This window comes from Hemicordylus capensis, chromosome 5 (assembly GCF_027244095.1).
Source record: "Hemicordylus capensis ecotype Gifberg chromosome 5, rHemCap1.1.pri, whole genome shotgun sequence".
NCBI lineage: Eukaryota > Metazoa > Chordata > Lepidosauria > Squamata > Cordylidae > Hemicordylus > Hemicordylus capensis.
This window is the reverse complement of record NC_069661.1, coordinates 201462820-201488364: the sequence shown is the minus strand read 5'-3', so window position 1 is coordinate 201488364 and position 25545 is coordinate 201462820. Positions and strand designations below refer to the sequence as shown.

General features: G+C 44.6%; 1 protein-coding gene across 8 annotated transcripts in view; it reads left to right on the top strand.

The window, feature by feature from the left end:
* CEP290 (centrosomal protein 290) overlaps window positions 1-25545 on the top strand; it is a 121035-nt gene that overhangs the window by 65232 nt on the left and 30258 nt on the right. For all 8 annotated transcript variants that reach the window (XM_053256351.1, XM_053256355.1, XM_053256352.1 and 5 more), the window contains 10 exons: window positions 2046-2315; window positions 3141-3248; window positions 5430-5629; window positions 12939-13152; window positions 15570-15707; window positions 17860-18081; window positions 18888-19004; window positions 19410-19555; window positions 20113-20268; window positions 21008-21131. In XM_053256351.1, coding sequence (XP_053112326.1) covers window positions 2046-2315; window positions 3141-3248; window positions 5430-5629; window positions 12939-13152; window positions 15570-15707; window positions 17860-18081; window positions 18888-19004; window positions 19410-19555; window positions 20113-20268; window positions 21008-21131 — 1695 coding nt within the window. The remainder of the gene's footprint in view (window positions 1-2045; window positions 2316-3140; window positions 3249-5429; window positions 5630-12938; window positions 13153-15569; window positions 15708-17859; window positions 18082-18887; window positions 19005-19409; window positions 19556-20112; window positions 20269-21007; window positions 21132-25545) is intronic.

Here is a 25545-nt window from a genome sequence, read left to right as displayed (position 1 = left end):
CTTTGGCCAGATCTTCTGGTATGGGAAGGTGCAGCACCCAGATGTAAGGACTCTGTGAATGACAGCATGGAGAATCGGGTTTTAAAAAGGATTTTGCTTAATAATTGAAGACTGTCAACAAGAAAAAATTATAGGAGCAAATGGAAAAGGTTCGCATTTATATGCACATAAGCATGATCACCCCCCCCCCAGAAAGGCCACTTTAAAACAGGTGTTGCTGTACATGACCTCACTGAAGCTTAGTGGCTTGGCAGATGTGTCTCTAGGGGTCCATCTAGCTGCTATATCATCAAAGCATAGGGGGTAGGATGTATCAAGCATATTCTCTCATCCTGACTAAAAGATTTTTAAAAAGGATTAACAATTTATATCCAATAATAAGGAAACCAATGAAACAATGGAGTTTGTCCTTGGTATTGTCATCCTTGACTGAAGGCCCCTTTGAGCCAATGAAGGAGGTGACTCTCAAATTGGTCACTTTAAAAACCACATTCCTAATTGCCATCACTACTGCCAGGCTTGTGAACGAGTTGACAGCATTGCATTCAGACATTCCATACACTCATTTCTATCTGCATAAGGTGGTCATGAGACTGGACCCCAGTTAATGACAGAGTTTAATCTAAATCAAGAAATAACTCTACCAATCTTCTTTCAAGATCCAGAGACAACATTGGAGACGGCGCTTCATTCCTTGGACGTATGTTGTTCACTGTTATACTACTTGGATGATAAAACCAAAGCAATAAGAAAGACAAAAACTTTTTGTGGCTTACAAAGGAAAAGGCAAGGGCCAACCAATCTCAAGACAGAGACTAGTGCATTGGTTGGTGGAGTTGATTGTGCAGACTTAAAAACAGCAGGGTATGGATCCCCCATGAACAATAAGAGCACATTCAATTAGAGCATATGCTGCTCTGGCAGCACATTTGTCGGGGACTAGGATGGCAGATATTTGTGTGACTGTGGCATGGTCTCCTCAGCAGCCATTTGTAAAACATTATGACATTGACCTGCTATTGACTGAGCAGGCCGGCTTTGGGAGGAGTGTGCTGAAAAGGGTGTTGCCATGGGCTTCTGGGTCTATTGTGCCCTCCACCATATTGAGAAGCTGGCTAATCACCCATTCCTTATGTAACTTATGATCTGGTAGTGATCCGTTGTATTCATAAGACCCGCCCGAACAACCCCGCAACAGTAGTAGTAAACAAACTAACTAACTCGAAGGGTCACAAGAAGATCATCAGGATATAGTGGTCTGCAAAAACTTGAGAAAATTGCATCAACTGCTGATTTCAACAGAAGCACAGCACACTTGCAGGGCAGAGTGGGCATAATGAGGAGCTAGTCAATCTACCCGTGAGGTTCCTGCACAGGCGTAGAACCCATTCCTTATGAATACAATACAGATCATGTTACAGGTGAGTAACCTGTCCTGCCCCCCTCTGTCTCTCTCCCCTTCCTCCTCTAGTGTTTATCCCAAGAAAAAAAAATCCCTTCCTCTTCCCACCCCTCCCTTCTAGGTTTCTTATTAAACATAGTTATGAATCTAAACTTTAACTACAATCAAGACTGTTTAACACACCCCCAATTTTATTTTACTTTTTGCATGTGCAATAGGATAGGTGTTGTTGTTGTTGTTGTTGTTGTTGTTGTTGTTGTTGTTGTCAGTTTCCCCTTTCCTCTACAGCCCGGTCCACCTCCTAAAAATATATCCGTGGGAGTGGTAGGACTCTCAGGGACATATTTTTCTCAAGGCACAGAGGGCTGCAAAATGATGAAAATTGCCCCCCTCTTGTCGCACATGTGAGATTTTATTTTGAGGGGGGATTGTGGAACATTAGTCTGAATGTCAGCCATTTGTTTAAATCTTTAGCAATGGGAACTGTTAATGCAAATGCTTTAGAAATGTTTGCAATCCGATATTACTATGCATTTTTTAATGCATCTACGACATTGATACTGTGATTAGTATAAAAAAATTAATTTCCCAAAGTGATTAAAAAAAAAATGTTTCCTGTAATATAGATTTATTTCTGTTGCAGAAACTGAAAGAGAAGGAAACTGCTTTGTGGAAAGCAGAGCAAAACATCTTGTCAAGAGACAAGGTCATAAATGAACTAAGACTTCGATTACCAGCAACATCAGAGAGAGATAAGATAATAGCTGAGCTAGACCAAAGAGAAGATGAGTCTGCTGCCTATCCTCGTGGTTTGAAAATTGCACATCAGACTATTACAAATATGCAAGCAAGATTAAATCAAAAAGAGGAGGTGCTGAAAAAGTACCAGCATCTTTTGGCCAAAGCAAGAGAGGTAGGGTTTGTATTGTCATAGAGGGCTGGTCCCTACCTGATGGTGCCCCAAAATGCCACCATGCTGTGTAATCACTTGGGGCTCAAGGTGGAGCTGGTGACGTATGTGGAGGTGCCATTTATGTGACCTGATGTTTCCATTTTCACTGATTGTACCTTTTTTGAACAGCACTGGTTAACTGCAATAGGAAGGAATCGGTAGGTCCTGGAGAGAGAGGTGTGATGAAAATTGAATGCAGGTCCCATTATATTGAAGGTTGGGGTTAAAAGTGGGTCCCTTGTTTGAAAAACTTTGGGAGACTGTTGCCTTCTTGCCTCTTTGTATTTTGTGAAATGGATTAGGGATTAGAGTCTAATGACTGAATGCAGAAACAAAATGTGATAGCACTGAAGTGAATCTCTAAAAGTCTTATGATTTTATGTGTCAGTGCACGTTATTTGGCAAGAGGAGGGACAGAAGCAAATTATTTACTATTTGGAAGCTATTAGCCTAGTCATCTTGTAGTAAATCTTAGCACAGAGCAGGTTGTTGTTGTTATTTTACATTTTATATCCCGCTCTTCCTCCAAGGAGCCCAGAGCGGTGTACTACATACTTAGGTTTCTCCGCACAACAACCCTGGGAAGTAGGTTAGGCTGAGAGAGAAGTGACTAACCCAGAATCACCCAGCAAGTATCATGGCTGAATGGGGATTTGAATTCGGTTCTCTTCAGTCCTAGTCCAGCACTCTAACCACTACACCACGTTGGCTTATCTCTTTCCCTTGCCTTGGTTGAGCCATATGTGGTATAATTATTAAATCTGATGATTTTTTAATACTATTTAGGAACAAGAGGAAATTGCAAAGAAACATGAAGAAGACCTCAGAGTGCTACATCAAAAGTTAGATTTGCATGCTGATCATTCCTTTAATAAGTTCAAACAAACTGCATTGGTAAGTATAAGAGTTGTTTTTGAGGGGTGGGTGGTTAATTTTAATTCAGTCTTTGGGGCATAAAGAGAAAATGGAAAAAATAAATTGTATACATTATCACTACTACTATTACTAGTACTATTTTTAAATTTATTTAAGCAACACTTGTTCCCAAAAACAATTTCAGCATTGTTTACATAGAATATAATAAAAATATAAGCAACATATTGTTTTAGCAGGCTTCCATGGTTCACAGTGATTATTCTGCAGTCTTCTGGACACAATTTGAAGGGATGTTCATGACTGTAAAGTTCTTACAAGGACAGTCCCCACATACTGTAGATACAATTTCTCCTGCCATGACCTGGCCCACACTTTAGGCAATGGGGACGAGGAGGAAGAGCTGCATTTTTATTATTTCAGGAGTGCAGGGAGGAGAACTGGTCTTGTGGAGGGAAGCATGAATTGCCCCCCTTTTCAGGGTCTGCCCTGGTTTGCATTTGAATGGGAGACTACATGTGAGCACTGTAAGATATTCCCCTTGAGGGATGGGGCTGGCCTGGGAAGAGCACCTGTATCATGCTTGCAGGCAGAAGTTTCCAAGTTCCCTTCCTGGCATCTCCAAGATAGGGCTGAGCGAGACTCCTGCCTGTAACCTTGGAGAAGCCTCTGCCAGTCTGTGTAGACCATACTGAGCTAGATGGATTCAGTATATGGCAGCTTCCTATGTTCCTGTGATGCAGTACACATTCTGAAAAAGGCAATGACGGACATCCAGACTAGTCTTGTGCTAGCATGGCAAGAGAAGTTGTGCTCACATAAGAAGTTTGCAAAGCTGCGTGAAGTTGTGGTGCTCTGCAATATTATGCAACTGCTAGTGGAGGGTTGCACATCTGCGACCCTCCTGCACCTCCCATGATCTCTAACTATTGGTGACCATGGCTGGGGATGATGGGAGTTGGAATACAAAAACAGCTGGAGGGCTGAAGTTATGCAGCCTTGCACTAGTGGAAGACTTTTTCCGGGACGCATACAAGGCTGTGCAAACTAATGCATACCTTCCACTAGCACAAGAACTAGTCTGGGAGTTCTCCTGAATCCCAAACTCTGGTTTCTCAGGTTGAGGCAGTGGCCAGGAGTGCTTTTTATCAGCTTTGTCTGATACATCAGCTATGCCTACATCTGGAGGTAAATGACCTTAAAACAGTAGTACATATGCTGATAACCTCCAGGCTTGACTACTGTAATGCACTTTACGTGGGGCTGCCTTTGTATGTAGTCTGGAAACTATAACTGGTATGGAATGCGGCAGCCAGACTGGTCTCTGGGTCAACCCAAAGGGGCCATATAACATCAATTTTAAAAGAACTGCACTGGCTGCCAATATGTTTCCAAGCGAAGTGGTGAAGTGCTGGTCGTTACCTTATAAAGCCCTGAACAGCTTAGGGCCAGGGTACATAAGAGACCACCTTCTTTGTCATGAACCCTGCCATCTATTAAGATCATCTGGGGACGTCTGGTTACATGTGCTCCTGGCTCATCTGGCGGTGACTCAGGGCTGGGACTTCTCTGTGGCTGCCCCAGGGCTTGGGAATACATTCCCTGTCAAAATAAGAGCTTGTCCTTCTCCATTTGCTTTTAGGAAGACCTTCACGACACACCTGTTTTCGCAGGCTTTTAATTAAAATAAATTTTAAACTGTTTTATTCTGTGAAATACTTATTTTACTTTGTGAATGGTTTTTAATGGTTTTTATTCTGGGAAATAAAATCTTCCACCTAGAGATTTACATATCAGGCAGTATAAAAATATGATAAATAAATAAAGTTTAATTTTTTTTAATTGTTATATTGTGACTTGGTTTGTGTACACTGCCTAGAAAAGTATATATCAAGCTGTATATATATAACTACATTAAAAATTGTAATTGTGTGTCGCTGATTCTCCTGTATCATTTAAAAGACAACATTCAAGTATATTGATTTCATTTTGTAATGAAATCAGCGGGTCTTAAAAGTGCTTACCTTTGGCTGAATTCTGTGTAAAGCGTTGGATATAAGTTAAATGAATCCTTTCCTAGAGGTATAGTAGAAAGGAATTTGATCTCTGTAATTTACGATATAGGTTAAATGTAGTATCTGGTTTTATACAGAGAGAGAGAGAGAGAGATTTATTCTGTGCACAATCTGTTTTGTTTTACAGGAGCTGATGAAAAAGCCTTCTTTAGCTGTCCCAGTAAATAAGCACTTAATTCGTCTGGCAGAGATGGAACAAACTGTAGCAGAGCAAGACAGCTCTCTTGCTTCCCTCCTGACCAAATTAAAGAAAACAACTTCTGACTTGCAGAAGCAAAAGCAAATTACCTTTGTGAAAACCAAGGAGTTTGATAACATCAGGGCCCTGTAAGTCTAGACCAGAGTTATAATTCATGCTGTAAGTGATCAGCTGGTGGGTTGAGAGGCATCTGTTTTACTCTTTACGTTCTTCATTAAACGCTTGCTCATGTAATAGTTTCAGCTATAGCAGAGCAAAGAATTCAGTTTAAATCTTGAATATATATATATATTATTTATGAAACATATTGCAAATGAGGACACTTAGATTCATTTTTTCTCTAACTGCATATATAGGCTGTAATCTACAGCATATATACTTCAAAGTAGTCCCCCACATGCAATTTACTGCTCTGCAATAAGTGCATTATCCTTAGTCCTTACCTACTTTTACTGTGGCTGACATCCAGACTAATGTTGCACACACCAAATAATATTTTGTGCTGGTAGTGGGGAGAGGGGTGATCTTTGCTCAATCTGCCTTTCTTTGTGCTTCCCAAAAATATGCACCTAAGCACTGCAGAACCCTCAGAAACATACCGTATTTACCTGAATCCAGGATAACATTTTTTCCACATTCTTTGACGGTAGAAACCAGGGAGTTGTCTTAAATTCAGAGTCTTTCAGGTAAATACTGGTAAAACATGCATTTAACCTTCTATTTTATCTGGATAGTGATTGGGTTCTGTGCCTGTGCAGACCAGCTTTGGATAGGATTTTTTAGCTCCTCGTGACTCCTGCAACTGCCATCTGCACATGCCTGCAGTACCTCATAGTGGCGGTTAGGCTTCCCACTGTTCAGTTTCTTGCTGACCACCGTAGCGATCAGACCTTCGGAAACAGTTTGCCCCTCAGATTACTTGATCTTTACTTGTTCGATGTATTCAGTTATTACTGGCACAGACTTGCACTTCTTTTAGTATTTCCCCTTGATTTTGGCAATATTTGTGACTATTTTGTCTTCTGACCTTGGAACGGACAATGACTTTGCTTTAGGTTTCCCTCACAGACTTGGTGATTCAGCTCACTTAGACAACCACTGGGACTGATGGTATTTCTGCGCACGCTGACTAAACAACAACAGCAAACAAACCCCAAAGTAAGTTTAATAACACCTGACCTCTCATGAGTGAAAGGAGAAAAAGGGTTAGGGAGAAGGCCACGTTTAAAAGGTGTAAGTGCTGCCGCGGAAAACTTCCTTCAACAGACAGGCACGAACTCTGCCTCTTCTGTCTGAGGGAGGCCCATAATACATCGAGTTGCTCCATCTGCGCTACTTTCTCCAAGCAGACATTGAAGTACCGGGCTGCCCGCTTAAAAGTGTCCTTCATGGAACAGGCCCTTTTCCTGAACTGCCTGCCGCAATCTTCTGCGACACCCTCGACACCGAGACCTGCAGAGGCGTAGCAGCCTAAAATCTCTGGGGCGGTGGGCAAGGCTACGACATCGGTTGCATCGACATTGGCCGCTACGACCTTGACTGGCAACCTGCCCTTTAAGAAGCCAGGAAGCCTACTGGCGAGCCCAAAGAGGAAGGGCAAAGCTTCGACACCGGAGCTGCCACCTAAAAAACACAAGAAGCAGAGAAAAAGACATTGCACCCATAGTGTGGGGCATACACCCTTGCCCACTGGGCTGCAGAGTTATGAAAGCCCACGGCATTGGCCAATTTCTCTGGCCCCAGCGTCGGCGCCGCGCCAGTCTCCCTCAACACTGTGTTCGGGACCAACCTCAATGTTGAAGGAGAGCCATAGTCACGCAAGTGCTCCACATCGAGGTATTTTGACATCGAAGAGAGATGGAAAACTAGTCCCTTCGGTGTCAAGCAAGCCTACCTGCACGCTGGAACAACCCACTGCACCTGTACAGGTAGCCACGCATATGTTGACCTCGACGCCGATGTTGACAACGGCACCGACATAGAGGGAAAAGGGATCGACTGCAAACACTTCAAACCCTGAAACAGCCATCATCCACGACACTGAGCTCGACGTCGAGCCAGACCAAGACATCAAATGCGACCAGGACTTTGACATTGTAGGCAGCCCCGAGGACAGACAAGGCTTCCACATGGAAAGTAACCTCGAGACGGGCATCGAACTACAAGATCACTCCACTAATCTCTCCTGCTTGCTGCGTTCAGAGGAAAGTACTCCCTCTACAGATACCTTCTGGGGTTTCCATGTCCACAACTTGGATGCCGAGGCACAGACGACCTCAATACCGAGGACCCCGTCGATCATGGCAAGAACAACCCCCATAAGGGGCCTGCTACCCCAGGGCGGATGGGAGACTCCTGCACCATCTCCCCCAAAGAATATACCTTGTTCAAGCAGTGGCTACGAGAAAGAGATCAACCACGTGCACCAGATATACAGCAGAAGGGGTTGCCCATTGCGCAGTGACACAGCAGAGAACAGTCTCACTCCAGGCCAACTTTCCACCCTTGCCAGCATTGCCGCCAGCATTACCGCCACGTCAGGTGCTGCATCAGACAAGTTGCCAAACAAGCCAAACTCCGACTTACATACTTCCTACGACTGATACCCGTGATGACTCACCTCCTTCTTTCTCTTCCGAAGGGGACAACACTGAAAGTTATGCGTCAGATACTACTGAGCCTGATGCCGAGGAACCTCTGCTCTCTGATCCAAGCCCTGAAGTGGCTGCCGTCCTTTCTACCTCACCCACTGAGGAGATGAAGGGCTACCATCAGCAGATTGCTGAAATGGCACAGGCACAGGTCCTAGGCTTGGACCTGAAACAAAAAACGACTAACTTAGACAATCCCATTTATAATATGATGAAAAGAGCTGCCAGTTTGCAACCACTCTACTTGCCAATGCTGCTTATCATCTCCAGAGCAGCCAAGTCGGCATGGGAAGTACTCCTGACTTCAACATCCACCTCCAAGCGCCTTGAGGCGCTTTACAGAATACAGGAGGAGGAAAATGAGCACTTAATGTGCCACCCCACGACAAATTCCTTGGTGACAGACTGCGCCACAATGTCTAAAGGGGGTGGTGGCATACTACACCTGTGGACAAGGAAGACCGCAAACTGGATGTGCTGGGCAGGCGTACTTACTCGACGGCTTGCCTTTTGATAAAAATTGCCAACTATATCGCCTGCCAAGCCAAATTTACCCAGTCGTGGGAAAATCTGTATGACCAACGAACATCGCTGGATCCAGTAGACTTCATAAAGAAGTTCAAGGCCACCTTTGTGTGGACAACGACAACAACTCGACAACAGCTTGCAAATGCCAAGCATTTAGTTGAGTCCGAGTCCCGCACTTTAACCTCTGCCATAGTTCTGAGAAGGCATGCCTGGCTGAGAGCAGCCAACCTCCAGCAGAACATGAAAGACCGTATCGAGACATTGCCCTTTGAAGGGAAAGGTCTCTTCTCTGAAGACACCGATAATACTATGGAGCAGTGGGAGAAGTCAAGAAATACAGTACGCTCCTTCACAAACCAGAGGTACTCCAACAGATACCAGCCGCATAACGGAGGCAAAACTATTACCACCAGGCTGACCGGAAAGAGTATAGACGGCCCTACCAGTGCTACAATAAAAAACCTTTCCATTCATGGAACAGACCTAATCAACCAGGTCACAACAAGGCTGCATAACAATCAAAGCAGCAGTTTTGACCTGGATCAGAGCTCACCTCCACAACCCAACCATCCAGTGCACCACTTACAAGACTCCAACAACACCATCAGCACCTGCACAAGGCCCACCATCGCCTTGACGACTGCCAGGATCACCATCAAACTGGCAAGCCATGCCCAAGCATGGCACCATATATCATCAGACCAGTGGGACTGCGCATAATCACGAGGAGTTATGCAATGGAGTTCAAGGAGAAACCACCCTTTACAAGTATGAAAAACACTCCAGAGACTCCAGTGTTGAAAGATGAGGTACAGCAATTGTTGCAGAAGGAAGCCATATCACCTGTGCAGTGGACTCACAGCCAAGCAGGATTTTATTCCTGATACTTTCAAATCCCCAAACGGGACTGTGGGATACGACCAATAATGGCTGAGCCAATACATCGAAGTACAAAAATTCTGCATGATGACATTACAAGCAATCCTTCCTCTTCTACACGGTGAGCAATGGATGCAACTCTCGACCTCAAGGATGCGTATTTCCATATAGGCATTCAAGAGAGCCACTGTAAGTATCTCCGGTTTTCGCTGGGAGCAAAGGTCTACCAGTACAATATGTTGCCCTTTGGTCTGGTGACTGCCTCGAGGGTATTCACAAAATGCATGGCCATGATCGTGGCCTACTTCAGAGTGCAGGGCCTGTCCATCTTCCCCTGCCTTAGACAACTGGCTCCTCATGACCAAGACAGAACAACAATTGAACGGCCACATTGGCCAGCCAATGTCTCTTCTTGACAGCTTGGGCATCCAGATCAACTGGAAAAAGTCCTTCCTTCGTCCGAGGCGTTTCAGTACATTGGAGCCCTACTAAATATGACAAACCAGAGGGCATACCTACCAGACGAGCGCATTCAGTGCATATGCTCCTTAGTGAGCATGTTCTATGCAGCCCGCAAACAGAGGACAAGGTCAGTGCAGGCACTGCTAGGTCTGATAGTCTCGTGTACCACTATGGTTCCCTATGCGAAGCTGAGGATGAGAAAGCTTCAACTGTGGTTTCTCATTGCGGGTTGACCCAATGCCGACCCGCAATCCAAACGCCTCCTTGTGCCACGCGATGTACTAACCTGCTTGCATTGGTGGACCAAAGAGGTGCATCTCCTGAAAGGAGTGCCATTCAAAATGCCTATGTCCACTCTGACAGTGACAACAGATGCCTCCATGCAAGGCTGGGGTGCCCACCTAAAACAGGAGAGAGTGCATGGTCTCTGGTCTCCAAGAGAGAGGCAGCTGCACATAAACTTCTTAGAGCTCCTGACATCCTACAAAGCTCTCCAGGCCTTTGAGAACCACATCACCAAGCATACCGTCCAACTTCAAATGGACAACACGATGGTCATCGTCTATGTAAACAATCAAGGCAGAATGGTGTCCAGGTCTCTATGCCATCTCAGCCTTCAACTATGGAACTGGTGCATCCCCCAAAAAATCCATGTGGTAGCCATCCACATAAAGAGAACCCTGAATACCCTGGCAGATTCACTGAGCAGGGGTCTGGTGCTGTGACATTACAAATGGAAAATGAACCCAAAGATCCTTGACAGTCTATTCGCCTTCGGGGGGCGATCAGAGATGGATCTCTTTGTGACAGCACAAAACAGGAAATGCACCCAATATTGCTCCAGGATGGGGCAGGGAACTCTGTCCAAGGGCAAAGCTTTTCATTTTCAGTGGATTCACAGTACATTCTACATTTATCCATCGATACCATTTCTTGCCAGGATAGTGGCCAAGCTGCTAAAAGATCAAAACCAAGCTATTGCAATTGCTCCGTGGTGGCCAAGGCAACCGTGGTACACGCAGCAACTCAGACTGTCAGTGGGGGGGGGGGATTTGAAAGGCTCCCCCACTGGGCGGACCTGATCACGCAAGATCAGGGCCGAATGATGCACCTGAATCTGTCGGTGTTGAATGTCACCACGTGGAGGATAGGCTATTGAGGAAGATCCTCCTCAACACCAGAAAGGCCTTGACCAGATCAAACTATAGGGCGAAATGGCGGAGATTCTATACATAGCTACACACCAGTTCGAACCCAAGAAAACGACCCTAAAGGAAGTACTCCTATACCTAACATCTTTGAAAAAGGAGGGCCTTGCTAATGTCTCCATAAAGGTCCCTCTGGCAGCAATATCATGCCATAGTGGGTGGGATGGCAAAACTGTTTTCACCCACCCCAGGAGTAAGGACTTCCTGAACGGAATTAACAATTTATAACTGCCAGTAAGGCCACCTATGGAGCGGTGGAGGCTGTCTCTAGTGCTTGCGGCAGTGATGGAGAACCCATTTGAGCCCATGGCAATTTCATCTTTAAAGCTGGTGACGTTGAAAATGCTGTTTCTGTGGGCTATAACCACGGCTAAGAGGGTTAGTGAGCTGTGGGCACTGCACATTGATGAACTCTACACTGGATGATATCCTGACCGGGTCATCATGTGCTTGGACCCAGACTCCAGGCCAAAAATTATATCGGATTTCCTTCTAAATGCCGATGTTGTGTTACCCACCATTTTTAGAGATCCCTCAACACCGCTGGACCGAGCGATGCATTTTCTAGACGTTCCCAGAGCTTTACTATACTATTTCAAGGCAACCCTGCACACACGAAAGATGAGGCATCTTTCTGTATGTGAAAAGGGAAGACGCAAGAGCCTGACACCTACAAGACAAAAATTGTCCTATTGGCTGGTGGAACTCATCAAGATGGCGTGTGAGCTTCAGAAGGTCACCCCACTACCTTCTATTCGAGTCCATTCCACTAGAGCATACACCACTTCAGCTGCACACTTGGCAGGCATCAGGTTCTAAGATATCTGTACAGCAGCCACCTGGGCATCCCATCAGACTTTTTGTCAAACACTACGCACTGGACCTATGGACAGTGGCAGCCGCTGAATTCAGACGGGCAGTCCTAAAGAGGGTGTTACAGTAGCTTGCATCACCTACGACCATCTGAGTAGCTCGTAATTCACCCAATCATTATGAATGTCAGGGAATCACTATCCAGAGAAACAGGTTGCTTACCTGTAACAGATGATCTGGTAGTGATTCCACGACATTCATAAAACCCGCCCGTCCATCCTCGCTGCTTGATACAAGCTACTTAGACATTGTTATATATAGTTACATGCCAGTACCAGTCTAGCAATGATATTAACAGCCGGCCATCAAGAAACTGAACATTAGGACACCTAACCGCCGCTATGAGGTACTGCAGGCACGTGCAGATGGCGGTTGCAGGCGTCGCGAGGAGCTAGCGAATCCTATCGAAGCTGGTCTGCGAAGGCGCAGAAACCAATCATTATGAATGTCGTGGAATCACTACCAGATCATCTGTTACAGGTAAGCAACCTGTTTTTAAGGGAGTTTAAATCCAACATGCAGATATTGAGCAGAACCTGGCAAATTGGAGTTTGGCAAAGGGGAGTGTCCTGGAAGTGGATGCGGCGCCAGTCCAGTGTGGTGACCAAAACCTATGACATTTATTTGTTGTTTAATTATAAAAAAAATTGAATTAGATAATTCAGCTGATTTTGCTATTGCAAGAGGTTTTGACAGTGTTTTGCTCCTCTGTGCCACTATTGGGAACATTTATAATTATACTCAAAAAGATGCAATATTTCAACTCCGTTAGTCCATCTGGAGCTTGCTCAATTAACCGGTGGATGTCATTATTATTTATTATTTTGCTATGGTAGACTTGAGGAGAGGCATGCAGCTGAAGTGAAAAAATTGAAAGATGAAGTGGATGAATTAAGGAGTTTGTTGTCACAGATGGAGAAAGAATTACTGAATGTAAAAACTGAGCTGGAGGCCCAAAGAGAAGCAAATAATAGAGCTCCAACGACTACAATGAAAAACCTAGTGGAACGGTTGAAGAACCAGCTAGCCTTAAAAGAGAAACAACAGAAAGTAAGTTGAGGTAGAAACTAATTCCTTTTAGCAAACATGAATTAGTTCACTGTTTTGGGGACATTACCTACTATTTAGGTGTGTTCATTTTTTTTAAAAAATGAAGATGATGAAATCTTATTGAGCTTGAATTCTAAAAATTTTCAAAAGTTATGGACTCACCTTGCTTCTGTGAACAAACTACATATCTAGTTTAAAAACAACATTGCATTAGGGATGTGCACAAAACTGGTTTTGTCGGCTTGGCTTGAATCCAAATCACATTCGAGCAGACCCAGCCCAGTTTTGTGCCCAATAGAACCACAACCGGTTTCCGTTTGAATCAAACTGGTTTGAAATGGGTTGGAGCCTACTAGTAAAGGGGCAGCAGGGACTTCTTTAAAGGTAGAGTGGGTGGGAGAGGTGTAAGCAGCTACTTAAAAGGGCTGGCGGAGGCAATTGCAGTGGCCGCAGGCAGGGCTGTGACGGGGGCAGCAGGAACTCCCCACCCTCTCTGGGCTCCCCTTGAGTAGACATGGCTGGCAGCAGCCCAGTTCGTGCCTCTGCACATGCATGGGGACCATTTTACTGACCTTCGTGCATGCATAGAGACCATTTGCATGACCATGCAATTTGTGTGGCCATGCAAATGGCCTCTGCATATGCGCGGAGGTCATTAAAATGGCCTCCATGCGTGCGCAGAGGCCCAAACAGGGCTGCTGCCAGCCCTGCTCATTCCAGGGAGGCTGGTATGGGGGAGTCGCCACTGCTACTGCAGCCCCTGCTGGTAGAATTTGTAAGTAGTTGCTTACCCACCACCACCACCACCACCACCTGCTCTACCCTTAGGGAAGCCCCCCTGCCCCCCACTTTACAGGTAAAGGGGAATCCTAACGGGATTCCCCTTTACCGATAGGGCTCCGAGATGGCTCAATTTGAACTGGGCCCGGTTTGAACTTGGAGCAGCAGAAGCTGGTCTGGTTCGACCCCAAACTAGCCAAGCCAGCTCTACATTGATCCCGGCTTGAACAGAGCCTTTTTGCATACCCTTACACTGCATAGCTCTGTAATATCTGTTAGAACTTGTGCTTCAGATGTTGCTGAACTACATTGCCCAACATCCCGAGCTACAATTTATTGTGGCTGGGGATGATGGAAGTTGCAGTTTGGCAACATCTGGAGTACCACAGGTTGGGAACCTCTGTATTAGAGCATCTATCTATCTATATATTTAATTTTCCTAAACGTAACTGTCGCTAATCCCATGCGTGGCTTGTGAGAGTTCTGTTCTGAGAGTTCAGGAGCAGCTGCCCGGATAGTGATGGGGAAGGAAACAATAATGGCGGCTGTTGGGCCGGCTGCCAGGAGGAAGTGTGGTGGTGGGCGGGAGGTGGGTCAGCTGGCGAGAAAAGGCGGCTGCTGGTGGGAGGTGTTGGGCTGGACGGTGGGTGGGAGGAGGTGGTGGGCTGAGGCGGCTGAAGCTCCAGAGGCAGGCAGGGCGGGAAAAGAGAAAACGGCTGGGGCAAACTAGAGGCACAGGTGCTTGTGCCCAGCCCAGCTAGTCTCTCCTAATGTCATTCTGCATTTTCTTCCCCGCGCTACCCCTACATACAGTGTGGTCATAGAACATCATGACACTGCACTACAATGGAAGTTCTACCAGAAATTACAGAGGGATGAGTATGGTCTCTACACATGGTATCCTTATGTGTGGCAAATGCATAGTTTGTTCCTCTGATGATTTCAGTGGATAATCAGAGTCTTTCTAAAGTGTTGTTACTGTTCAAATTATATTCAGTGTCTAATGGGATGGGCCTTTAGATGGTATTCAGTTGAACAAATGCACTGTAATACTTATTTACAAGCTATGTTAACAGAGTTTTTTCCCCAACAAGAGAAATTATGTTGAAATTATTTGATAAGGATTTTTTTGTTAAATATTGGTCCAGTGAGAACTCTATGCTGTGGATGTATTGCATATATTCAGAACCATATGGCCTGGTTTATTTCAAACACACAGTGATAATAATAATATTTTTAATTATTTAATAATTTAAATAATAGTCTAATTTGAATAATAGTATTGTTAAGAGACATAGGAAAGAAATAAGTTTTTCTTAGTATTGCTGCATAACCCACTTTAGAAAGAGGCTGAGGGGCAAATATTTTGATTTCATTTTGTTAGAACTTTATAGGGCCAGCCCTGGGCTGGCTTATGTACTTGACTTTAGCAAAATGTGCTGGTAGACTTTGATCACTTTGATCATGGACATATGTCTCATTCTTGCCTTTAAATCCTACTGTAAAATTCAAAAAATTGCTTGCTTCTGCTATCAGTGAAGCACAGCAGCATATTACTGTGTAATTTTGACAAAGGTTATATATAAATATATCTATCTATACATCAAATCCTTTATATGTTTTTAAAATATTTGCAGGCTTTAAGTAAGGCGCTCCTGGAGCTCCGAGCAGAAATGACGGCTGCTGCAGAGCAGCAGATTATTTCGATGGCATCACAAAAGGAGGCCCACATGAATGTTCAGCAGATTGTTGACAAGCAAACAAAGGAGCTGAGGGTGAGCAGGCTTTTATCATGTTGCCGGTTTGATAAAAATAGAACACAGTAGGCAAGGGATGGCATTTCTGAGAGTTGCGCCCTTCATTGTACTGTCTGCATCTTCTAATCCTCAAATGGTGCTCTGAGTGTTAGCCTCAGACGCTTCTCTCAGGCAGCTTCTGTGAGTTTCAGTGGGGCCTGTGTGGGACTCCTGCACAAACCTCAGTGACAGGAGAGGAAACACTAATTCTTGGTAGCTATTTCGCCAAGCGGACCTCAGCAGTGCCCCAAAATTTTGTATAAGTGAGGAGCTTAGATATATGGCCTCTCCGGCAACATACCTTTCTCATCTGGAGGCCCTAAACCACAGAAGGGCGATCACTCTGGCCCGCTGCCATGGTCTCCCCTTAGCAGTAATAGAGGGTTGATACAGAAAGATCCCGTACGCAGAACGATTATGCCCCTGTGGCTCAGAACAAATTGAAACCACTGAGCATGTCCTTCTATACTGCCTGTTCTACAGAGAGATTCGTGCCGCCCTTATTTCTCCACTGCTGAACAAGCTTCCAGGTCATACGAGTCACTTCTATATTCAATTGCTGCTATCTGACTCTAACCCCACCACCACCACAAAGATCGTTGCCAAGTTCTGTGCGGCTGCGATTGGTATCTGGCGAAAGATGATAGCTGATGAGCTCCCCTAATCTGATTCCTGATAACTCGCCTCAATATTCTTTATATCATACAACTTGCGCTATGGTGGTGCATAATATTTTATTAGATTAATGTAGTGTTACTTCACCACTTAGTGTATTTTAGTGTACTTTACCATTTAGTGTAATTTAGTATAACTTTAACATTTTTAGTAATACTCTAATTAATGGAAACCATTGTAGTTTCAACCAATCTCAATTTTTAATTTAGCGTTTTACCACATATGTAATTACTTTCAGCTATATTACTATTTAAACTCCCCTTTTATCCTGTCTGTGGATTTTATTATGGAAAAGTATGTTTAGCGGTTTTAGTTTCTCAGTAATGTAACTTGTTTCTTTTAAAATTGTAATTATTTTAAATTCAAGCCTTTTCACAATAGCTATCATCATAGATCATATTTGCAATTACCTCTATCAACATGTAACCTTTCTCTAGTATTACCTTCATGTAATGTGTAATTGTATGCTGGTCTCTGACCGTAATAAAGGCTTATGTATGTATGGTAGCTATTTAGACTTGGTAGTAATTCCTAGAGTCTAGTTGTTAAGATAGTTACTTACTATGTTGTTACAGGTCTGCTAGAACTGAATGTGTGCATTATTGAAGGACCGTAGCAGGGGTGTAGCAAGGTTGGAGGGGGCCCAGAGACAAGATTTTAAAATGGGCCCCTCGCTGATGTACACACACAAACACAACTTCACAATATATAGTGCACTCACACTCACATCCCCATTATGAATACGGAGAATATCCAGTTCACATTGAATCTAGTTTTTTTTACTCTCTGCTACTGCCGATCTCCAAGAGACTCAACTAATTCATAGGGGGTGCAACATGGGTGGGTGGGGAGTCATGTGATGTGCCTCTGGGGGGCCCCTCGAGGCAGTGGGGCCCCAAGACAACTGCCTCCCCTTGCCTAATGGTAGTTACGCCCCTGGACCGTAGTCATGACAGAGTTTGCTTGCAGGAAGGTCCTAGGTTCTGTCTCCTGTCACCTCCACTTAAAGAATCTCTCAGAGATCTTGCAAAGCCACTACCAATAAGGGCAGACATTACTGGGCTGGATAGATAGCTTGTAATTTTGGTCCAGCAGCCTGGATTCTGGAGCACAATCAAGGTTTCTTGCATGCTATGGGGAAAAGAAAAAATTCTTCCTTGTACCATTCTGTTGCCAGAAACTAATGCAGTCATGATATTCTGAATAATAGTAAATATGACTGAAGTTGTTTATCCGTTGTTAGATACCAGTTGTTTAAAATGGCCATTTGTTTTCTATAGAAACAAATACTGACTGTTTAATGTGGGATTGTTATGAAGATAAATATATCCATGCACCCTGCTCTGGGATCTTTGGAGGAAGAGTGGGATATAAATGTAAATAAATAAAGAAGCCATTGCAGAATGTATTCACTTTGTTGACATTCCTGAATAACACTCAGCTTATTTTATTTTAGAGTCAGATAGAAGATTTAAGTGACCAAATTTCAAAACTTAAAGATGCTCTTAAAATAAGTAAAAACAAAGAGGGTTCATTATTAGATGAAGTGGATGATTTAAACCAGGACCTTCAGAAAAAAGTGAAAGCATTTACTAAAGTTCTGAGGGAGAAAGAAGAGATGGAAAAAGAAAATGAAGAACTGAAGAACCAGATTAAAAGGTTAACCAATGCAATTCAGGTACATAGCAGACACTGGGGCACTCCTTTGTTTGTCGTCTGCTTTTTTGCTCTGCAGCAAATTGTCCAGTGCTAAACTGCAAACCCTCTGCACATGTGCACACATCTGGTGACAGTGGTTATGTATAGAAAGATGTTTATAAAGCATCTGTGAACGTATCTGTTGGATCAAGTATTGTTAGTACACTGAATTACCAATTGTTTGAAGGTTGTGCATTTTGCCTGAATATCCATTACATATCATTTCAGCCTTAGTAATGACTCATAATATTCACGCATTCTCATGATACTTACAGATTGAGATTTTCTTCAGCACATCCATGACTGCATGAATAAGGGCATACATAATTGAGCAAACATTGCCAGTCCACTTCAGTGGGGCTGACACAAACACCTAGTTGTGTAAAAGCTTCTACTACAACTTCTACTAGTTGTGTAAAGGTTATGCCTTTTGGAATGGTTATCAGTTGCTAGCATCTAGACTAATGAAGCATGTGTGTGGTGTGCTGTGTTTTGGACCAAAGTAGCAATTGTGGGGGAAGTTGGTTTTTGCCAGTTGCCCCTTCCCTCTAAAATGCTTTGTGCCAGCCCTCAGGGACATATTTTCAGGGGGCATGGAGCATTACAGAGGGAAGGAAGATTGACAAAAATTGCATCCCCACCCATATGAGCTCCCACACAGATTTTGTCTGGAGTGCAGCATGCTGCACACACACTTAATCAGGCTGGATGTCAGCCAGTGTCTGTACTGAATCACTGTATCAATTTGTAGCAATTGCAGTTCTTGAAAAATTACCAATTTTTCAGGGCAATATTGATGAGCAAACTCTGATAGATGAACTTCAGAAAAAAATTAAAAGGCTGGAAACTGAGCTCATAAAGAAGAGTGATGAGTCAGAAAAGAAAACTCCACGAGAAGATAAGGTGTGTAAGGCATGCAACAAAAATGGTTTGGCCAATACCATTTCTTTCGGTATCATCTTTGTGCCCCACCCCCACCCCCTTGCCTTATAGTTATGGCTTTTCTCTGTGGTGAACGTAGTAATCCAGAAAACCAGTGGTCAGATCACGGTCATGTTAACTGTGGGAAAGCACTTTTGATAGGCTACTGTTCTTTTCACATTTGTATTTGCCCTTTCTTAGATACGCACATTGTAACAGAGTCCACAGAGATGTTGATCAAATGTCAATGAGCAAAATAGAATACAGGCAAATACGTTAAGAAAAATAGCAGCAATGCTGACTCAAATAAACTTGAGGTGTTTCTTTTCACTTTTTGAAATAAGAAGTTCTGAGGATTATGTTTTCTGCTTTTTTAATGTTTTACAGAGCTCTAAGGAGGAATTCATTAGATGGGAGGAAAGTAAAAGGTGGCAGGCTAGAACAGAAGGGACAAGGAACAAACTAAAAGAAAAGGAGAAGGAAGTAGAATCTTTAACCAAGCAACTAAACACAGTAAAGGAACTCTTTTCAAAGTAAGTTGATTTTAATTAGCAAAACGCACAGCATCTTTCCCTTTCAGGGGTAGGGGTATGTGTGTATGTGTGTGTGTTGATAGGAACTAATATTATTTTAGGAAATGAAAAGGAACTCTGAGCGAGAATAATTGTACCATATTATTGATAATGGTTTGTATAAAATGATTTGTATAAAAACACATCAATACATTTTTTTAAAAACCCAGATTTGGTGAGACCCAGTAGTCAGATGAAGGAAGAAAATAAGTATTGGGCAAAATGATTGCAGCCTTCATTATTGATCAAGGTAAACAGGGCTACAGTGTCTCAGAATAGCAAAACAGCATCTCCCCAAATGTGTGCCTACAAGCAAAGTCTACGTGGTCCCACAATCAAATATGCTTATGGAAAAGTCTCCTTCTCATGAAGAGGAATGTGGAGGTACAGGGATAGTGATGAGTGAGGTTTTGTGAAGTCACAAGTGCTGCGAAGCAGGCAAATGAATCTTTAAAGATAATTTATCCACATGGAAGCAAATGTGCCACAATATTAATGAGAATAATTAAATATTACAGGGCTGATAAAGAAAAAATTGCTTTGCAGAAGAAGCTCAAAAGCAGTGGTGTTACTGTTGATCATGTTATGGGGGTACGAGCCTCAGAATCGGAGAAAGAATTGGAAGAACTGCGAAAACGAAACACAGATTTGGAGAATGAAGTTGTTCACTTAAAGTAAGAGTTTTTAGAGAAGCTCTGGTGAAATTTAGGAATGCTTCTTTTAGGTGGTTTAGGTTTAATTTCTGAAGAATAGGTCAAATTAATGTCTGAGGAAAAACATTCCTCTGAGGCAGTATTCAGAATAATTTAATTTAATTAATTGCATTAAGTTTCAAAAAAGATTACATTGGAGTGTGGTGTTGGTATAGATCAGGGCTGCACAGCTTTGGTACTCCAGCTGTGGCTGGACTACAACTCCTGTGCCTGTGTATGATGGGTCTTACAACAGTAGGAGGGCCCAAGTTGGGCAGCCCTGGTATAGACTGTTGACTTTATCAGACTCTTAGAATAAATGATACAAAAAAACCCAGAGCAAACATGTTTTTGTCATGAAAGGATTAAAGCTTTTTGAAGCACATTCTTACTAAGGAGTTAAGTAGGAAAATAGATGATTTTAAGATAGCTTTGTAGATAAACAATATTTTTATACTATAGAATAGAATAAAATGAATTAATACCCTTTCAAGTGGAGTTTTTATGTAAAAACCAGATGTATTAATATTTCCAACAACTATTTGTGGTACTGTTTTTCACCACACAAATGCCATAAAGGTCATGTTGGAACACATCTGTGTGAATAAATATATTTTATGAAATTTTGTTATACAGTATGAGTATACTTAATGTAAACCATACCTATTTAATGATCAAGTTCTGCACTTCAGTAATGGCATCCATACACTTTTCTGTGCAGGACTCAGTATGCTCTCCCTCGAGACTCTGTTGTAGAAGATTTACACTTAAAAAACAGATACCTACAAGAAAAACTTCATGCATTTGAGAGACAGCTTTCTAGAGACACTTTTTCAAGACCTTCGGTAGGTTAAACTAATTTTATTTCTTGAAGTGTATGACCAGAAGTCCATAACTCTGTATAACCTGCAATCTTTGTGTCCCCTGTCCTGTTCCTCCTTTTGCGTTCCTATTGTGTTCCTCCTTACGCCTGTCTGAATGAAAACCCTGCTTTCAGTGGTCCGCTACCTGCAAAGATGGTGTGGAAACAAAGTACTTAATGCTTTTCAGTTCTGAACCCAAATAATCTGGATTGTGATCCATTGCATTCATAATGAATGGGTTCTGTGCCTGCGCAGGGACCTCGCAGTTAGATTGCCTAGCTCCTCACGATGCCAACTCTGACAGGCACGTGCTCTGTGCTTCTATTAATATAGGCAGTTGGGGCATCCTTTACTCAGTTTCTATTTGATTGCCAAAGCATCAACACTTCATTCTCTGGCTGCTCAGTGCAAATAGATTACTTATAGACAGTAGAAATACGATTGGATATTGCTGGGTTTTTTGTTTATTTTCCAGACTGTTTAAAGGCTATTCTTTGCTGTTTGGACTTAAAGTTGGTAAAAAAGATTTTGAGGCACGCTGTGTCTTGCGGTGCACCACTTTCTCGGCTGGTGTAGGAGGTCACCCAAGCTTGGGATTACATCCCCCCCCACATGCTCCAAAAGGCAGGAAGTAGTCATACTTGAAGATCCTTAACCCAGTGCATGTGGGCGGATCTCCCCAGTTCTACTTCCTGCCTTTGCTCCAGAAGGCTCGCATTACAGCTCGCAGGCTTTGGCCTAGTTAACTAGGCCTCTTCTTTTCTTCTGCTTATATTCCTATTGTTTTTGACTATTTCCAATCTATTCTTCACCTGGTATTCTACTACTATTAGTTCTCTCTAGTTACTAAAGAAAAAAGAAATAATAATAATTTTAAAAATTTTTTTTTTAAAAAAAATTCATATCTGTTCTTCTACTGTCCTTTCTGTTATTCGTTACCTCTCCTCGCCTCTTGCCGACCTTTTGGCCGATGTCCGCTAAAAAGACCTTCGGACTCCTGGCTATTAGGGAGAGATCCGCCCATCAGCGCCTGTTCCCGCCAAAAACTCGGGACTGCGCAAATCCTGTAAGGAAAATGGCAGATGTATCAGATGACCTTGCTGGCGCCTGTAGGCCACAGCGGTCCTCTCTGTTGCCAGATACCGGTGAGGAGACTGGGCGCAATCCATGCCACCAGCAATCAACCGAAGCAGGACGCAGGTGGCGGCACCAGAATCGGAGGCTTCCTGACAAGGAGGCCCCGTTGGTGGCCAGATACCGGTGAGGAGACTGGGCGCAATTCATGCCACCAGCAATCCACCGTAGCAGGACACAAGTGGCGGCACCAGAATCGGAGGCTTCCTGACAAGGAGGCCCCGTTGGTGAGAGAGCTTTCGCCTGGCAGCGCGAGCAAGGTAAGCCTGTGATGTTTGGCCTCGCCCCCCCCCCAACTCCTTTCCCTAGCAGTTGGGCGTGCAGGAGGAGGACTGCCTCAGCGAGTATTGGGGCCACGCTGAAAGGAACGTCAGCAGGAGTGGCCGCCCCAGAGCCTGTCGGAATCAGACGGGGAAGACGTGCAGGATGATGAGGCAGGCGGTGCTGAGCCCGTGGATGGGGCGTCGGAGCACCCAGAAGGCCATGAACAGCTCCCCCCGGTAAGATCGGGACTTGCTCGGGGGGGAGGAGGTGAGTGCAGATGCCCCCTATGTGGCCCCTCCCTCAGGGCCTACTCCTACAGGGAATGTGGGGGTTCCCCCTGATGCTGCTCTGCAAAGGGCTGGATTCAGGAGGCCATTCAGGTCTCACTGGCAGCGGCGCTTAAAGCGCGGAAGCCTGCAAGGCATTGCAAGGCAGGCTGTGATCCATGTGTCGTCCTCAGACTCTCAGGAGGAGACGGTGCCCGCTAAGCAGCCCAGGGTGGCTATACGCCAGGACTCTGTGCCCTTGCGTAGGGGGAGGTCTTCAGATGAGTCTGGAGAGGACTCCTCAGATCTATTGTGACCCAGGGTCAGTGGGTCAGAGACATTGCTGGGCAACCCAGACAAGGGGCCCTCCTCCTCGGAAGAGGGGGAGATGATTGAGGACTCTGCTGCAAACTTACACAGTCAGAGGCTCTCTCTTATGGTGGATTTTCAGCCACTAATTAACCAGGCTATTGCTGCGCTTGATCTGTAGCCAGTTACAGAGGAACAGATCTCTCCTGTGTCCAAGGGCTCCTTGGTGCTGCCTAAGGCTAAGGTACCGCAGATTAAATCAGTGATACCTGAGGGCTTTACTAAGACCATCAAGGAGGAATGGGCAGCTATTGCAACTCCCAAAGCGTATGTTGACATTGGCTAGCAAATTGTACAACTTTGAGGAGGAGACTCTGGACTTGCTGAAGGTGCCACTTACAGTTGCTCACTTCGGGGCCCTACTTAGTAGCACAGTGGTACCCAAGGATGGGGACTCCTCTTCTAAGGAGCCAGAAAACAGAAAAGCAGAATCTGCACTGCGAAGGGCCCACGAGGCTTGAGCAGTGGCCATCAGAGCTGACACCACTGTGTCCTTGGTGTCTAGAGCATCGGTCTTGTGGATTGGCGAGTTACCCAATGACCCTCCCACTAATCAATCTAAGATGTGGCGTAAGCTACTTCGTCTGCAGAGGGCGGCTGCCTTTTCAGCGGATGCTACTCTGGACAGTGTTCAGTTCTCGGCACGTGCGGTCAGTGCAGGTGTCCTGGCAAGACGCAACATAGGGCTAAAATTTTGGAAGTTGATAATACGTCTAGGGCTAAATTAGCTGCTGTTCCCTATGCTGGGGTGAAAGCTAATTGGGAATGAGGCCCTGAAAGAGGTCCTCATTGAAACTAAGGATAACCGCAGGGCTCTGCCATCAGCTCCTAGGAAGAAGGACAAGAGTTTTAATCATAGACCGATGCAAACCTTCAGGGCATTTAGACCTCAGTTTGTCAGAGGGAGCCTTTTAGGCCTTTTCGATCGCAGTGGAACAGATCCAGAGGCCAAGGCAGGCAAGGGTTCACTCAGCAGAACCATCAGTCTCTCGGAAACCAGCAGCGGGGCCCCCAAGCAGCAGTCCTGACTCCCACTCAGGCAAAGTGGGGGTCTGCCATTTGGACTGTTTTGGAAAGAATCCATCGACAGGTGGGTTCTTTCCATTAGCCTACACGGGTACGAAGTGGAGCTGGCCAGCCCCCCAGGAAACAGATTCCTCCTTACCCCTAGATCTGGGAAACCGGAAAAGCACAAGGGGTTGTCCATGGCCATTCAGTATCTGGTGGCTATAGGGGCCATAGAGGAGGTCCCACCTCTTCAGAGAGGCAAGGGCATCTATTCTGTGATTTTTACGGTGCCAAAAAAGGACGGATCGGCCAGGGCAGTTCTCAGCCTACGCCCAGTCAACCGTTTTGTGATAAAAAGGAGGTTCAGGATGGAAACCCTTTGTACCATCTCAGAGGCATTGCAGATGGGGGACTACATGACTTCAATAGATCTCCAGGAGGCCTATTTACACATCCCCATTCATCCACGCAGTCGACATATACTCCACTTCTGCTACATGGGGAGGCATTATCAGTACAGAGCCCTTCCTTTTGGTCTCTCATCAGCCACCCGAGTTTTTATGAAGGTTCTAGTCTGCTAGTGGCCACTTTATGCACTGAGGGGGTCCACCTGTATTGTTACCTTGACAACTTGCTCAAGAAGGGGCAGTTCAGTCAGCTCTGTCCAGATCAATGTCTGTGTTACGTGCGCATGGGTTTCTGATAAATGTGGGCAAGAGTCACCTGATGCCCACACAGAGCCTTCGTCATTTGGGCATGGTAATGGACACCTCAGTAGGCAAACTGTTTCTGCCACAGGATCGGATGGAGGTCTTAACGTCACTGGCTTGTGTGATTGCTTCGAGACTGTGGGCCAGCCTTCTCAGTCTAGCAAGTTTGTTGGGTCTCATGGTGGCGGCTATGGTCTCGGTGCCTTGGGCGAGGTTTTCATCTACGCCAGTTACAGTGGGGTTTCCTCCTTTACCAGCACAGGATTGCCCTCAAACGTGACAAGAACATTCCTCTCTAGGTGTCTCTTCGCAAGTCGATTCATTGGACGGCCCGGGGAACCTAGACAAGGGCAAGCTGTTCATAGAACCCGAGAGAGTGATGGTCACGACAGACACCAGTCTATCGGGCTGGGGGGCTCACTGTTGGAACAGTTCTGCCCAGGGGCTTTGGTCAGTGGAAGAGTTGCTCCATAGCATAAACTGGCTCGAGCTGTGGGCTGTCTTTCTGGCCCTAAGAACCTTCACGCCCTTGGTGAAGGGAAGGAATATCTTAATGTGTACAGAACAACTTAATATCCATTCTGGACCATCATGAAAACAGAATTTCCAATGTTCGGGCAGATTGGCTAAGACGGCAGGAGATCC